This window comes from Siphateles boraxobius, unplaced genomic scaffold (assembly GCF_051911475.1).
Source record: "Siphateles boraxobius isolate OS27281-9 unplaced genomic scaffold, OSU_SipBor_1 26, whole genome shotgun sequence".
Taxonomy (NCBI): domain Eukaryota; kingdom Metazoa; phylum Chordata; class Actinopteri; order Cypriniformes; family Leuciscidae; genus Siphateles; species Siphateles boraxobius.
Window position 1 is genome coordinate 8,811,297 of NW_027508876.1, and position 17,131 is coordinate 8,828,427.

Below are 17,131 nucleotides of genomic sequence, written 5' to 3' on the forward strand. Positions count from 1 at the left end.
TCTAATAGGGTTGAAAAATAAGCAGATCTAGCAGCTTTTAAGGCCTCTCTGTATGCAATCGTGCTCTCTTTCCATGAAATGCGAAATACCTCGAGTTTTGTTTTCTTCCAGTTGCGCTCCATTTTTCTGGCTGCTCTCTTAAGGGCCTGAGTGTTCTCATTGTACAATGGCGTTGGACTATTTTCTTTAATCTTCTTTAAGCGCAAAGGAGTAACTGTGTCTAAAGTGCTGGAAAAGAGAGAGTTAAAAGTTTCTGTCGCAATTTCGAGTTCTTCTAAGCTATCTGGGATGCTGAGATGATGAAACTGATCAGGAAGACTATTAATAAAGCAATCTTTAGTGGCAGAAGTGATAGGTCTAACATATTTGTAACACGGAGTCGGGTTTGCAGCCTTGGCTAAATGAAGTTTACACAAGACTAGATAATGATCTGAGATGTCATCGCTCTGCTGCAGAATTTCAACGGCATCAGCATTGATTCCATGTGATAATATTAGATCTAGAGTATGATTACGACAATGAGTAGGTCCTGACACATGTTGTCTAACTCCAATAGAGTTAAGAATGTCTTTAAATGCCAATCCCAATGCATCTTTTTCGTTATCTACATGTATATTAAAATCACCAACAATGAGGGCTTTATCCGCAGCCAGTACTAACTCTGATAGAAAATCAGCAAATTTGTTTGATAAAGTCTGTATGGTGCCCTGGTGGCCTGTATACAGTAGCCAGCACAAATCTTAAACGTGATTTATCATTTACACTAGATATTGTTACATTAAGCACCAACACCTCAAAATAATTATATTTGAAACTAGACTTCTTAGTAATTCTGAAAATATTACTATAAATTACAGCAACACCTCCCCCTTTGCCTTTCAGATGAGGTTCATGTTTATAACCATAATCTTGGGGGGTGGACTCATTTAAAGTATTGTAATTATACACAATTTTCCTAGCAAAGAATTTACGTAGTTTTGCTGGTTTATGTTGTTGTGCATTTTTCAGGTTGTAAAAATCACACATTTGTTGGAAAAATTTTTCATAAAAAAAAAAAACATAGCCCTCCTAAATAGTGATAATGTGATGTCCCATTAAACTATTTTTATACATGTACCATCGTGTTGAGACGTAGTCTGTGTAAGGAGGCCTAGAGCGGATCTCTCGAGCCAGTCCGAAGTCAGCGATTTTCACCAGTTCTGGACCCATACACAGCAAATTCTCTGGTTTCATATCCCGGTGAAAAAATCCTACAGGATAATGCCAAAAAGATAGTAAAAGTCACCATGCAGATTAGAATGCATCTTAATCTGTATTGTTTGCACCCAATGCACATACAAAGATAAGGAGCTTATATAACACCATTAAAGCTTTTTTAAGATTTTAAGTAACAAATACTACATTATACTAAGATTGTGTACATGGTGGAAAATTAATACCCAATACTAGTCAAATCCAAGTATTTTTTGCCAGTGGCTGGTATTTTTCCTTACCTGCCAGACACTGTGGTGGTCAACCTGTTAGTCAGTCGTTTTGTTAAAATGATTACCTGCTCCATATAAATCATCCTCGGTTACGAATGCAACCTTGGTTACCTGAGAAGGGGAACGAGACACTGCGTTTTACGCTAATGGGGAATGCCTCCGGCATGACCAGTGTCAATAACATTTGCTGACTACGGCCTATTTCGTGTCTTCAGAGGCCGTTTGTTTGTGACGTGTCGAAGGCAGTAATGGCAGTGAATGCTTTCAGGAAGTGCGTTACATCCGTGTCAGTGCACCTGATGACACTTACAATCTGTGCATGATTTACTTGGTCGAGGAGCATGCTTGCTTTGTCTATGCCTATGACGTCACTACTGATGCAACCAGAGGTTAAAGGGGTGCCTGTAATACACGCGAGAGGAAGTCTAGCAACACCCACTTTGAAGACAGTTCCCTGAGTGGTCACTACAAGTTATGTCATGATGACAAATGGGGTTTTGCTTAAAAAGCCTATCAACTTTGAGTATTACAAAACGAACCAATGGCAAAGAAATGCCATGGGTCTGCGGATTTTGCATAGCGTAACTCCGCCCCAACTCGTGGGTATACAAGGATGTACGCTGGCAACATGCAGTTATGTTTTTGCTTCGGAGCCAAGTCAACCGTGGTCAAATCTCTGTTTTCTACGGGCTGGAGTGCCCTTAGAACCTGTTTCCAGGCATGTTGTTGTCTCAACAGATGCCTCCACCACATGCTGCCGCAGGCTCCTGGACAGGACCCCAGCCCCTTTGGCATGTCAATTGCCTAGAGTTGCTGGCAGTATGCCTTGCTCTGCACTGCTTTCTTGCGCTGCTCAAGAACCAACACGTACTAGTCCGCTCAGACAATACCGCGACGGTAGCGTACATCAACCGACAAGGTAGTCTACGCTCCCACCGAATGTCGCAACTCGCCCGTCTCCTCCTCCTATGGAGTCAGAAGCATCTGAGGTCGCTTCGACCCATTTATTTCCCGGGAGACCTGAACTGTGCAGCCGATGAGCTCTCACGGCTTCAGCCTCTTCGTGGAGAATGGAGACTCCATCCCCAGTCGGTTCAGCTGATTTGGGATCAGTTCGGGGACGCAGAGGTAGACCTGTTTGCCTCCCACGACTCGTCCCATTGTGACCTGTTTTTCTCCCTGAACGAGGGCGCTCGGCACGGACGCACTGGCGCAGAGCTGGCCGCGGGGTCTCTGCAAGTATGCATTTCCCCCAGTGTGCCACAGGGTCTGTGCAAGATCAGGGAGAACGAAGAGCAGGTCATATTGTTTGTGCCTCTTGGCCCACCCGGACCTGGTTCTCCAAACTTGTACTCCTAGCGACAGCACCTCCCTGGCCAATTCCTCTGAGGAAGGACATTCTTTCTTTGAGTACCGTACCACAAGCGGTGGTGGCTACCATCACTTCCGCTAGAGCACCGTCCACGAGACATGCCTACGCGTTGAAGTGGAACCTCTTTGTCAACTGGTACTCTTCTCACCGAGAAGACCCGAGAAAATGCCTGATTACTGTCGTGCTTTCCTTCCTGCAAGATGGGTTGGAGCGAAGGCAATCTCCCTCCACCCTGAAAGTGTTTGTTGCCTCTATCGCCGCACATAACGACGCAGTCGAAGGTAAGTCTGTGGGAAAGCATGACCTGATCATCAGGTTCCTGATAGAAGCGAGGAGACTCAATCCTCCTCGCCCTCCTCTCATTCCCTCTTGGGACCTCTCAGTGGTTTTAATTGCCCTGCAGAGTGCTCCCTTTGAGCCTCTGCAATCAGTGGAGCTTAAGTTTTCTGTCATTTAAGACAGGGCTCCTGGTTGCATTGGCCTCCATTAAGAGGGTAGGGAACCTGCACGCATTTTCCGTTGACGAAGCGTGCCTGGAATTCGGGCCGGCCTACTCTCACGCAATCCTGAGGCCCCGGCCTGGATATGTGCCCAAGGTTCCCACCACTCCCTTTCGAGATCAGGTGGTGAACCTGCAAGCACTGCCCCTAGAGGAGGCAGACCCAGCCTTGGCACTCCTCTGTCCAGTACGCGCCGTGCCAACGTAAACAGAACGCAGTGTTTCAAGACCTCAGACCAGCTCTTTGTCTGTTATGGTGGGAAGCTGAAGGGAAAGGCTCTCTTTCAAAGTCAAAGCTATTGCTTTGGCATACCAGCAGCAAGGTCGACCATGCCCCCTTGGTGTGAAAGTCCACTCCACCAGGAGTGTGGCTTCCTCTTGGGCTCTAGTGCATGGCGCCTCGCTAACAGACATCTGCAGAGCTGCAGGCTGGGCGACACCCAACACATTCACCAGATTCTACAATCTCCGAGTGGAGCCAGTGTCCTCTCATGTACTCGCTTCAATTAGCCGGTACTAGAATCTGCTGAAGTGTCTTCGCTTGCTCGCCATTCTCTTTTTCTCCCCCATGTCTGCAGGTTCACCTACAGATGCCTCTCCGTTGCCACCATTGCTGCCATAGATCGACCAATCGCGGTAGCAGTTTGCTTGGTGGCACAGAGAGCAAGATCTGTCTACCCCCTCAGTGGGGAGCCCCTGACCCTGGTCCAGGTCTTTCAGCAGGTCGGCCTGATAAGCCTACAATGCAGCCATTGTGTGCAGGACAGCCCAGGTCTGACACGCTGCAGCCTACATTCAAATGTGATGTCACACTCAGCGGTTTGGTCAGCAGAGTGGGAGTCTTTAACGCCGATGCCTCTCCCAGCGAGAGGTAGCTGGCCAGCATCTCTTCAACTCGTGGCATCGACTCATATCTGCTCACGCATCCCGTCCACTCTTGCATAATTTGCATGCTGAAATGGATGAATGCAGGCCGAATATGGTTTCTTCCCCGATCTTTCAATCTCACATGCAGATCCGGAAGAAACAGAAGGCTTACAAGAGCTGGACGATTATGATTACGAATATTTTCTCAAGCCGCCATGACAGATCTAATCTGTCTATTGCACGAGACATAACCTCCAGCAACAGTTGTATGTGGGGCAGGCAGGCGGTGCGGATTCAGAGACATCATTGTCCTCAACAGCCACATCCTGCTCTTCTCTGTGCCGGATCAGAGGTTGTGACTGATAGCACCCCCCCCCCCCCCCCCCCCCCTCCAGCAGCTCACCCTCATCAGCTACTGAAGAATGAGAAAGAGCCATACCTTTCTCGAATTTCTCTGCAAGCTCTATCTGAGATCCCCACATCTCAGTTTCCTCCACGCCTCAGCTGCAGCAGGTCCTGATCCACAGACGATTGTCCCAATTCCCTCGAAAAAAGGGACAAACAAGAGCGGAGTTTCCTCATAGAGAAACTCTCGCAATGCCCTTATTCAGCCCCCTCGAGGACAGAGCAAGCATCCTCCTCGACCAAGTAGATCATGCACAGATTGTAAGTAACATCAGGTCCACTGACACGGATGTACACACTTCCTGAAAGCTTTCACTGCCATAACTGCCTTCGACACATCACAAATAAACGGCTTCTGAAGACACGAAATAGGATGACGTGTACTAGAGGCACCATTTTAAACTCAAGTCCAGCAGTAGTGACGTCATTGGCTGTCCTCAGCCAATGTTATTGTCGTGATTTGTCATGTGCTTCAGACACCGGTCATGTCGGAGGCATTCCCCATTTGCGTCCTAGGACGCAGTGCAAGTTCCAACTCGAAAGTGAACTGCTTTAATTAAGCTATTGATATGACCGGAGTTTTCATTAGGGATGCACCGATCCGATACTCAGTATCGGTATCGGCTCCGATACAGCCATTCTTGGCCGGATCGGGTATCGGTTAGACGAGGCCGATCCAAATTCGATATTGTGCGTATACTATTCTGTCATTGTTAAGCCCCACTAAAGGCACAAATACATTATAAAGAACCATTAAGTTTTTGTGCACTATATTATAAGTGTTCAGAAGCATTCTATAGTCTAATGTGAGGTAGAATTTAATATTTCAGTCATTCAATTCAAGTCACGTAAACTCTTCCCTTCGCTGCGGCTGTCAGTCATTCTCCATTCAGCATTCAAATAGCGTGTCGCTTTCAGTTACGACAGTCAACACGATGAAACTCTCTCTAAGATGATTCAATGTTACTATTATTATACTTGATCTGTAGATAAAGGTCTATGGTTTAGCATAAAATTACTCTGTTGGACTGTATTGCTGTACCTTAATCATGTTACTTTCTCCTGGGAGTCTGTTAGATCAAAACACAGGAGTAGAGAGCACTACAGTATAATTGTTCATCACACCCACAGTAACTGAAATTTAAAACTGTTAAAGGGGAACTTGGCAACTATTTCAACTTAATAAAACCGTTTAGAATTCATTTGGGTGGTTAAATAACCTGTTCTGGCTAGAATGGTGACTTTTCCGGCACCCCCCAGCGTTCCCAGGCGGAAAACCAACATTGCAACATGGGGACTAACGTCCCGGTAAATTGGAAATAGGAAGTCTCGTGAGAAGCGAGAACGAGCGAGAAACGCGAAGTGCTTTACGGCAATTCAACATTAACACACACGCCATATGATACTGTGTATGATGTATTACCCACCTCGGTAGACATAGCTCCACATGATAAAGTTGGCCGGCTCCGATAATAACAAATGCACATGAGCAGCGGTTGAAAGGGGGAGGAGGGTGCAGCAAGTGAGTTTTTTTACGACAGTGTTGTGAAATATACGCCCCACAGCTGTAGGGGGAGCTCACTGAGACAATATGCGACAACAAAAGTGAAAATCAGCGAAGAAATGGCTAGAGTTGCAAAGTTCCCCTTTAAAAGAAAAGGGTGAATAAACTATTGCATAGATAGATACTGTATAATACACTATGCATCAATATGTCTTTCCTCTTAGTGTTTTGAACTTTTCAATGCGAACGTCAACAAGTCTTAATTTTATAGTATATATAGCCTACATTTTTTATCTTTTTGATTTAATTATCTTGTTTTTCATGAATGTATTTTACACCAATACAAAGCAATGTGTAACATTTTACCAGATTAAGTACTACACTTATTTTCTCTTAATTGTTCCCCACTAAATAATGTTCAGATTTTATCAAATCATTGTGCACTCGTGAATTTACTAGAGTAAATTTTACTGCTGAATTATCCACTAATCTAGTTTATAATGGCATTTTTGTCATAGATTATGATCATATTTTTTTTTTTTGATTTGTTGTTTTTCTTTATAAAAAAGTTGTCTGTATTAAGTAGATTGTGTTTAACACACAAAAGAGTGATTATCAGTTCAGTCTGTCTGCTGTTCTCCGTAAAATGTGCAGCGCACAGACAAACGCTGAGGTTATAATGTTCAGGAACAGTGTTAAAAATAAATTTTAACCTCTCTAAATTTGTCAGCCTTAGGATAAAATTTTCCGGGGTGGAAAAAACAGTGACAACACTCTTCAATTTCTCTAGTGCAACTCAACCAGGCCTCTGCAACTTTTATTCCGTGGGCGGGGATTATTTAAATGAGGAACATTATGACTTCATTAAATCCAGAAAAAGTGCGTTGTAGTCTAAACGAGCCATTCGTTGTAGTCCTTGAAAAGTGGATTCTGTTCAATAAAATATCTTCCTTTGGAGTGGACTTTGAGCTTTGTAACCTTGCAGATTTATTTTATGCTCAAACATTACACACTAACTAAAGTTGAAAAAGTGAAAAAGCATAATAGGACCCCTTTAAGATATATAATTTCTTAAGGTGAGGGGGGGCATTCACCAGCTTCTGTGTCTGGTGGGCAAAAAGGTTCACCCCCTGACTGTGGTTGTAAAAAGTTTTTTTTTAAATAAATGTAACATTTAACTATTTAACATGTACTAATTAATAGTTTATACGTAACCGGTTAAAAATTTATAAGGGTGTTATAAAGCTCCTTAAAACATTAGAGATGAACAAATAAAAGTGTATTGAAAGAGGAAATCTTACCATGCTTGTGCACAAATGCCAAACCAGAGAGAACTTGAAACATGATGTTCCTTAGTTCATTCTCAGTAAACATCTTATTTTCCCTGATGTCAGAGAATTTCACACAAAAAAGAGACAGAGGAGAAAAGAAAAAAAAGAAACAGAGGCAGAAGATAAGAGGAACAGTATTTCACCCACAAGATGTGTGAGACTCAAATGTTTTCTGTTTGGTTGCAGCTCTTGGGAAAATGGTATAAGCTGAGAAAGCTACCACTGAAGATGTATTATCTTCTTTGAAGAGATCATATCATGGAATGATACATTCGAATTTAAGAAGTCACTGTACTATGAAAACAGACTGCAACTTGCAGAACTCTAAATGTCCTTCACAGTACAAAAAGAGCATTTATTGAAACTAAGCTAGAAAATGGCTTCCGACCTTTCTGATGTCAGAAACTTGAAACATTAACATATGACTATCCCTCATTCACATCCACAACACTTTTTTAAAGTTTAGAAATTCAATAGGTCAATTCAAGGTAAGGTAATAAGGCAGGATAAATGCTAGAAGAACAAACAATGTGTAAAAAGTGGTAAAATCTGTTAAACGGCTGTTTCTGGCTGTAAGAAGCAACTGCTGATTATCATTTCCTTCTGATAAATATAAACACTATTGCTAATTCACACTGCAACAGGCACTGACCAATGCATTTGGAATATGTTCAGTGGGCGAAAACAGCCGACCAATGGAAAAAAAAATGCTGATCCTACAAAACCAGACAAAACGTCCCTTGCCGTTGGTTAGCACCTGTCGGTCCAGTGTGAATGAGAAAGGAAAGGAGTAGCTAAAATTAATTATTAATGCAATCCCTAATAATTTTGGTTTGATCTTAACAGTTTGAAGGCACATTTCAGCGACAACTGTTAATGTTATTGAGGGATGGGGCAATAAAACAATACTCAACACACATCTGCTGAACCATTTCACATGGCAAGAGGTCAGCCAATCATAAGGCACCGACATAAAAGAAGAATATTTTAATAAACATGATATGACCCCTTTAACTGCTTATAATACAAGGTGTCTGGGATGCCATAGGCATTTCAGATTTAGCTTAACATTTTGGCAGCTGAGATACTCACACATCCTGTCTCACCACAGAGATACAAGAACAACTGAGTCTTTAGCAGAAACAGTCCCAAGAAAAATTCAGTCTGTAGTAGGTCTGTCTGATACTGTACTCAGACTCAGTTGTTCTAGTTTGTTGGACATGAATATGATGGCCCTGTGACCTACCATGCTTATGAATAAATGATAGTCCCTGCAATATCTGAAAGCTTATATTCCTGATGACTGACTCTGGGAACAATTTGGTTCTGGAGATAGAGAATCAGCACAGCCGTCAAACAATCAATGTGCCGTTCATCAGCCACAAAGACCATTTAGAAATATTGTGACCAAGGTTAAGTTTGACTTCATTAATATATCAAAGGCATCATGGGCACTTAATAACAGAAAATGGTAGATGGAATATGGAATCTCTTCATACCTGTCTTTCATGAGCTGGTAGAGGTTTTCTTTCATGTATTCAAAGACAAAGTACAAGTGATCGTTCTCTCGTATCACCTCCTTTAACTTCACCACATTAGCATGATTCAGTTTCTTCAGTGACTGCAACACAGACATGAAGAAAACCAGCAGAAACATTATGAACACCCAGATTTAACAGTTTAACACGGTGTCCTAACCAGTACAACACCGATACAGGCCTTGTGACAAGGCATTTTATTTTTGAAATGGTTTCTATTTCTGCCACGTCACAGCTGGGAACAAGAATTTACAAAAAAACTGTTTGTGTCTAATGACAGTGATAATCTCAGGTACTGATTAATTTTAGTTTAAATATCACTGTGCGTGACGTTAACACCCGTCATGAAAGCGACCATGGATGTATCAAATCTTGAAAATAAAAAAGAAAGAACTTTCAAACTATGAACTCTGTGTGAACAAACAAGTATATTCCATGACAATTGTATATGTCAATAGGTATGCATTTTTAATGAAGTTTGATTTTGTATAAATTTGATTATTTAATTGATTATTTACGAGTTAAAGACAGCACTTCTAAAGCCCACCCACAGGCTCTTCTGATTCGCTGTTATTTGTGATTTTGTAATGTCTTGTAGCCTTGTCACGTCTGGTGTGGACAAATTGCTAATTGCTGGAATATTGCCGCATCATGTCTGGTTAAGGCACAGTGTAAATTCTAAAGTTCTGATGACAATTTTCCTTTTTTGGATTATTATTCTTGAATTTGTGTACTCTGAGTTCGTACCTTGACCTCTCTCAGATTCATGCACTCTTCCCAAGAGTAGAACTTCCTCTTCATTCTGTGAGAAACACAATGACTGATCTCATCTCCATGGTTTCATTGCTAACAAACATGTTTTCAATCATCAGAATCTACCACCCCATTATTAATGGAACAATGCTAATATACCTTTACATGTGTTTTCATCTGGTGTGTTCATGATTACATAGAATCACTTTTTTAGTCTCAGAATCGTTTCTAAACTTCGACTCAACAATTTATCAGTGTCATCATTAGAAATGTTCATAGAAGTTTCTGTGTGGCTTTTTTCATATATTAATGCGTGTAGTAAAAAATAGTTATGTTGTTATTGCTGTTTATTATTATGTAAAGTTATGCTGGTGCATATAAATAAATATGATTTAATATCACTCTTCCTTGCGTTCCTTTAGTGAAAAACATTCCGTAATTATTTATTTATTTATTTTTTACTTTATTTTAGTTCTTGCATTGAACTTTTAAAATCTACTTTGTACTTTTTTTCCCTTCTACACCGGCCAGCCAGTGTCCATGTCAGATGTTCCAGTTTCTAAAAGATACTAAAAAAAATTCTAGAATTCTTAGTATCATTATAATAGCCCCTCTCCAGCAGCTGGACCTGAAAGTCCACTTGGAATTATGTAAGAGAGAGCACTGTTGATACTGAGGCAGACTTGGCCACTTTCACTGCTTTCACCGTCACCCAGGTATCAATTTGCATAGTGACCTCCTGTCCCGGCACAGTTACTACACCTAAGAGGTGCATTTATAATTCACATCACCAGGACCGATTCAATGAGCAGAAGTACGTGTTGGATGAACCTGAACTGCATAATTGCATCCCATAGGAAAGGCTGGATGAGGCAGTAACTATTTTTTACTACACTCACTAAAAGAGAAGATCCTAAGAGAATGCAATATAACATAGTAACATAGTGGAAGTCTGTGCAGATGCAGTTTTGGTTTGTTTGTTCTTGGTTTGCTTTTGGTTTTATACGCAACGTAATTGTTTGACGCACCTCTTGATGGCCACTAGCTCTCCAGACTCATTGCTTTTCCCCATCAGAACACTGCCGTAGGTCCCATCGCCCAGCTGCTTGAATGTTGTGTAACGGTTCATCTTCACCTTCACCCAGAGAAACAGTAAGAAACAGAAACAGATGGACATCTCTCCTCACAAATCACCTGATCATACCTGTCCTTTAGATGAGCTTAAGAGAAGTCCAGCAGTGAACGCCACTCCATCCCACTGTTAGCACTAAAAACAAATACAGAAAATGGAAGATCATGCACTGGTTAATGTACCGTATTGTTCCGAATATAAGACAATGTTTTGGAGCTGTCTTACATTCGGGGGTCTAAACTTTTACGTCAATAATACACCCGGAACGAGTAAAACGAATGTTCCGCCCAGAAATAAACGCAGCAGAGTCATCAAACAATTTATTAAGCAGCCAAGAAATACGGTGTGTCAGAGCGTAATGTTAGATGTCAAGCCCAAAAAGACAGTCTTAAAAATTTTAAGTCAAAGAAAAGCTTACTGCGGTCCTAAAAGTGGCCACTTCGAAGAAACTGACAGGCAAGTGTGTCAGTATGTACCTGAAAAAAGAAACGAGGGGCTACTCATTACCACAGCCGTCATCCAGCTAAAGAAACTGGAAATCGGCAAAGAGCTGAATTTACCCACCAGCGAGGCCCCATCATTTCTTATTTCACCTACGTACTACCTGTTAATATCCTTGATGCGGCGTAATGGATTAGCACTTGCCCTCCAACTTCAGGGAGAAACTGGTGTCTTTTCAGCGCTATGTGATTGGCCTAAGGAAAAACACTCATATTCCCTGAATCAGTTGGGTTATAAATGTAGATCAAACACCTGTTTTTTTTTTACATGTTAGCATCTGAACGTAATTGTACATAAAAAGGTGAGAAATCAGTATAGTGACATCTACTAAATGAGAACTTCAGGTTATTTTTATGGTAGCTACCCATAAACTGTTTATTTCTGAATGTGATTGTTGGCACATTTTACTAGATTTTACCATACGTTAAATACAAAAATTAAAAATGTTAATATGAAAAATGTGCAATATGAAATTTTAAAGGAGAAATTTAAAAGACAGGATTTGGTCTTCAAAAAGCCTTTTTCCAAAAGGTGCATCTTGAAAAGGGGGTATCTATGGAGTAAAAGTCCTGTATCATGTTGCATAAATATAATTTATTAACATTAATCTATGCTTCAAGATATTACTGATAACAAATCAATTTGAAGAACTATTTCTGATGTAGGTGCACAGTTTGTATGTAGTTTTTTTTATATTGGTAGTTGACGCATAACATATCCATGGACATTTTTTTTTACATTTCAGCGCAGTCTGCATGAAATGGAAGTTCCGACCGACTTTACTACCGTATTTCTGTGTGAAAATGCCTTTTATTAAATATGCCATGTAGGCTAGTTTCTTAGTTCACATGAAGCCATAAAAGCTGCATGAATAGTTTAAGCAAATTAGAAAAATATTGTATAAAATATTTAATAAAATGGAGCACAGCATGTCAAACCAAAAGGTGTCAACTACCCATGTCCATTTCCAATTTAATGAGATCTCTAAAAGTAGATACCAATCAAACATTTACAAATAAAACTTGACTGTGAGCACAGTGAACCTTCTCAGTGTTGTATTTTGGCCTTCGACTGGTTATTTGAGAAATGCCATCTCATCTGTTCCTGCATTATTTCTGCATGGGACAGCACACTACAGCAACTGAACACATGCCTGATAAAGATGTTATTGGACAATTACATCAATTTCTTCAATTATGGATCAAATGAAGGACCTGTACCTAGACACGACCACAACACAGCCCTGCAGTATCAGCAGAGACAGTGTCAACTAGACTATCCCCTGCAAAGGCCTCATTGGGGCTGTTTATACCTGGCCACTTTATGCGTTTTCACAGTTTGGATAGCTATCCGATTTATCAAAATTATTTCATTTACACCTGGTCACATAAATGTGTTTTCGCAAAACGGATATAAATCCGATCTTCAATTCCCGCGCTATATGCAGATTTAATGGAGTTTACGTCACCGAAAGAACTTCTTTGCACGAAGTACAACATAGTGACGAAACGCGTTTCCGTTTAGTGTTACTGTAGAAACATGACCAACGGTGCAAAATAGCAACTTAAACATGTACGTGGATCTTCGGTGTATGTAGATAGAAACTGCTTTTTCTAAGATAATAAAAACATAACGGTTCATTATGTAAGGTCTTTATACACCACTGAAAACATAGTTATGTAAATGATATTGCAATTCTCGCAACAGATCCTCCTAAATATTACACAGAGTGCACCTTTAAGCTAGACAATGACTTTCTTCTAGAGCTGCTGTACAGCCAAAACAATCATTGTTATCTATTATCACTGTAAAGCTGCTTTGAAACGATCTGTAAAATTGTAAAAAGTGCTAAAAAGGTGAGTTGACTTGATATGACTATCGCTTGATGTTGCAATTCATGACAGCACATTTCTCTAAAAATTTCTCTGTACCGTCCAATATGCATCTGGATTTTTTTTCTTGGTAATTATCATTATTCTAAATAGGGATTTTAATTTAGATTCTCAGTTCTGTACAGTACTGTGTTAAACTGTAAAAAAAAATACATAAAGTAAAATCATAATTAAAAAGCAATACAACACAATATTACCCTTGTGTGTGTACCCATTTTTAACATGTTAATGTACACTGTAAAGCATTGGAACACCTGACTATTACACCAACAGGGACCGTAATGACATTGCATTCTAAACATAAACAATTAGCCTAGACATTAATATGAAGTTGGCCCCCCCCATTTCCTTCACTCTTCTGGGAAGGCTTTCCACAAGATTTGATCATTTCAGTGGGAATTCATCCAGTATGCTCCAGTATGGTCAGTAGGGCTGGGTATCGTAACAAAATTTTCGATACCGATACCTTGACTTCGATACCGGTTCCTGAACGATACTTTTTTCGATACATATTTTATCAATATAACATTACCTAAAAAAAAAAACTTTTATTTTTTCAGTTTGTTGACTTTTTTACACTCATATTTTGAGTCTGTAAAAAAGCACCAATGCTAAAGTTTTCTATGTTTCCTAATCATTTAACAACATGTATTCTTTACTTCAATGAGCTCATTGTTTCTGCCTTAACTTAATGCATTGTTTATCAATGAAACACAGTCACCCCTGATAACAGATCACTCTAAATTGTAATATAGACACATGCATTTTCTGTAAAGCTCCTTTGAAACGATATGTATTGTGAAAATGCTATACAAATAAATGTGAATTGAATTAAATATAGGCTACTGGGGTGCAGGATATATCCCTCGCGCTCAGCACACATGAAGCTTGCGCAAAGCACTGGCAAAAGTAGCCTAATGATTATGGATGTGTCGGGAAACGATAGCAAGGAGATATTTTAATTGTTTATTAATGAACAAGTGTTTACTAAACGTGTTGGCTGCAAAGATGATTATTGCAAATTTGCGATGCTGACTCGTCATCTCTGCAGTAGTGAACGCGCGCGCCTATATGGATTAGGTAATCAAACTATTTATTTCTAATTGTTTCTTTTAAAAGTAGACATATTTTGAACATATATAGAACTATTTCTCATGTCTGTGAGGCAGGTATCCTATACGCTAGGGGTGGTTAATCTGTCTGATTTCCCGATTCGATTCGATTACGATTATTGAAGTCCCGATTCGATTACAGTCAATTTTCGATTATTAACGATTCTCGATTAGCGATTATTGATTTTCCATTTCACATCAGTAAACGAAAATACACTACAAAGTGATTGCAGTGTTAAAAAAAGTCAGCTGCTGAATTACTTAACTCTTTTATTGAGTAACAACAACTCAAAGCACTTTCTGTGTCGTGTAGGTATAACTTAAGAATTATTTGTATGAAGCTTATGTTCTGTAGAACACAGAAATGAATACATCACATTGTGTTGTGACTCATCAACTTGAACTAAACAATAACAAATAAATGAAAGGCTTATTTCCTTTAGGAAGTAGATCAGAACCAACATACTGTAGAAATTGGAAATTTTTTCTTCTAGAAAGACAAGGTGTTGTTCAGGTGGGGGAAGACTGTAGGTTGCAGTCGAAACATATCAAGGTAAAGAAAAGGTTTTCTCTCCACCTGAACACCTTTCTAGAAGAAAATTGTCCAATTTAATCATTAAGAAGACAAAATGAACATTTTTGAACAACTTACTGTAACTTCAGTAACACCTATAGGCCTGTCATGATAACAAATCTTGCTGGGCGATAAATTGTCCAAGAAATTATTACGATAAACGATAATATTGATAATAAAGTCGTTCTGAGACCATTTTCTTCTAAAATAATGATAATGGCATAATAATGAAGGTACACCTTTTCAAAGATCAATAAACTTTTATTTCTAAAGACTATTTAAATGAACAAAACAACCAAAAACAATAAAAGCAATGGACTCTGTCTCTGTTAACAAAAAATGCACTTACCAATGTGTGATTTCTGTTCACACTGAGAATCATATCATGTACTGTGTGAGCATGCGTCTCAGATGAGTATGTGCACGGAGAGTTTGTGTGTGTTCCGTCTCATTGAGTTTGTGCGCGAGTTTGTGTCTCCGTCTCATTGAGTTTGTGCGCGAGTTTGTGTGTGTGTGTGCTCGCGTCAGTATGTGCGTGGAGAGTTTGCGCGCGTCTCATATGAGTGTGTGCGCGCATGTCTCATATGTGCGTGGAGAGTTTGTGTGTCCCACGCGTGTCTCATATGAGTAGGCTATGTGAGTGGAGAGTTTGTATGTGCGCGCATCTCGTGTGTGTAGAGTTTGCGTGTATGTGCGTGAGCGACTTTAGGTGTGTTGTTGTGCATTTCATATGTATTTGTTTGAGCATTCAGTAGTATACATGTATGTTTGACTACTTAATATATGTGTATGCAAGTGTTTCATATATGTGTGCGTGAATCAAGTTTGATATAAGCCCTAAACGGCGCCTCATATGAGGGAGAGAGAGAGGAACGAGCGAGAGGTAGTGCTTGGGCTACGGCGCTCTGCAATCAAATACGATTGTAAATAGGCTCAAACAGGCTTTTACACACCTGCTCTAACTCGCTCTGGCTGGTTACACCATAGACAGTGCGTTAGACGCGCTTGCTAACTGGAGCTGGGCGCGTTCGTGACGTTGAACTTCCGGTATAATTTTTTTTACAAAATAAAATGCATTTTTTAAAAAAAAAAAAAAAAAATCGATTTTTGAAGATTTAATAATCGATTCATACTCGTCCATAACATATTCGCGATTAATCAATAATCGATTTTTTTCACCACCCCTACTATACGCTGAGTTTTGGTTTATATGTGAAGCGCTCCAGTTCTTGTAGTCGAAGGCTGATAAACTTTCTACTCCCGAGTGTATTCTGTGCGCTTTTAAGTGCCTTATCAGATTTACCGTGTTACCGGTCTTGGCAGCAATTATCTTGTCGAAAATATTGCATCGTGTGCTTATGGCATCGAGTCGGGTACATAGGTACACTTTTGATCATTTCCACATATTTTCTATCTATCTGGGTTGGACGCTTACACACACACACACACACACACACTACAGCCTCACGTGCGACGAGCCACGTCTCTGGGCAGCCGCGTAAACTAGTGTTTTTCCGCCACAGCCAATCATACTGCATGTTTATTGTTTCACTAACGTTGACGAGATTAACCACTTAGGTACCGAAAAACAAGACACGTTTCGATACTCTGTAGTATCGAGGGAATTCGGTCGGTACCTAAAAAGTACCGAACTCGGTACCCAGCCCTAATGGTCAGGCACAATCTCCGTTCCAGTTCAAACCAAAGGTGTTTGATGGGGTTGAGGTTGGGATTATGTGCGGGCCACTCAAGTTCTTCCACACCAAACTCACCCAACCATGTTTTTATTGACCTTGCTTTGTGCAGAGTGCTAGAATAGGAAAGGGCCTTCTCCACACTGTTCCCACAAAGTTGGAAGCATAGCATTGTCCAAAATGTCTTGGTATGCTGAAGCAATAAGATTTCCCTTCACTGGAAGTAAGGGGCCAACCCCAACCCCTGAAAAACAGCCCCATGCTATTATCCCTCCTTCACCAAACTTTACAGTTGGCACAATGCATGCAGGTAACGTTCTCCTGACATCCACCAAATCCAAATCACCCATCAGACTGCCAACAGAGAGACATAATTCCAGAGGTGCTCCAGCAGGGTGATATACACCTCTCCATCCAATGCTTGGCATTGTACTTGGAGGTAGGGCTGCACAATATATCAAAATTATCGAAAT

The 17,131-nt window shown here is 40.4% G+C and overlaps 1 protein-coding gene across 22 annotated transcripts in view; it reads right to left on the reverse strand.

Moving 5' to 3' along the window:
• Positions 1-17,131, reverse strand: part of mak (male germ cell-associated kinase) — a 51,880-nt gene that overhangs the window by 32,169 nt on the left and 2,580 nt on the right. For 8 of the 22 annotated variants that reach the window (XM_077244308.1, XM_077244299.1, XM_077244302.1 and 5 more), the window contains 6 exons: positions 10,958-11,020; positions 10,782-10,888; positions 9,748-9,802; positions 8,962-9,083; positions 7,433-7,515; positions 1,118-1,250 (listed from right to left, as the gene is read on the reverse strand). In XM_077244308.1, coding sequence (XP_077100423.1) covers positions 1,118-1,250; positions 7,433-7,515; positions 8,962-9,083; positions 9,748-9,802; positions 10,782-10,882 — 494 coding nt within the window. In that variant the 5' untranslated portion in view covers positions 10,883-10,888; positions 10,958-11,020. Of the gene's footprint in view, positions 1-1,117; positions 1,251-7,432; positions 7,516-8,708; positions 8,789-8,961; positions 9,084-9,747; positions 9,803-10,781; positions 11,021-17,131 lie in introns of all 22 variants that reach the window. The other 14 variants (XM_077244309.1, XM_077244300.1, XM_077244304.1 and 11 more) reach the window with 4 other exon arrangements.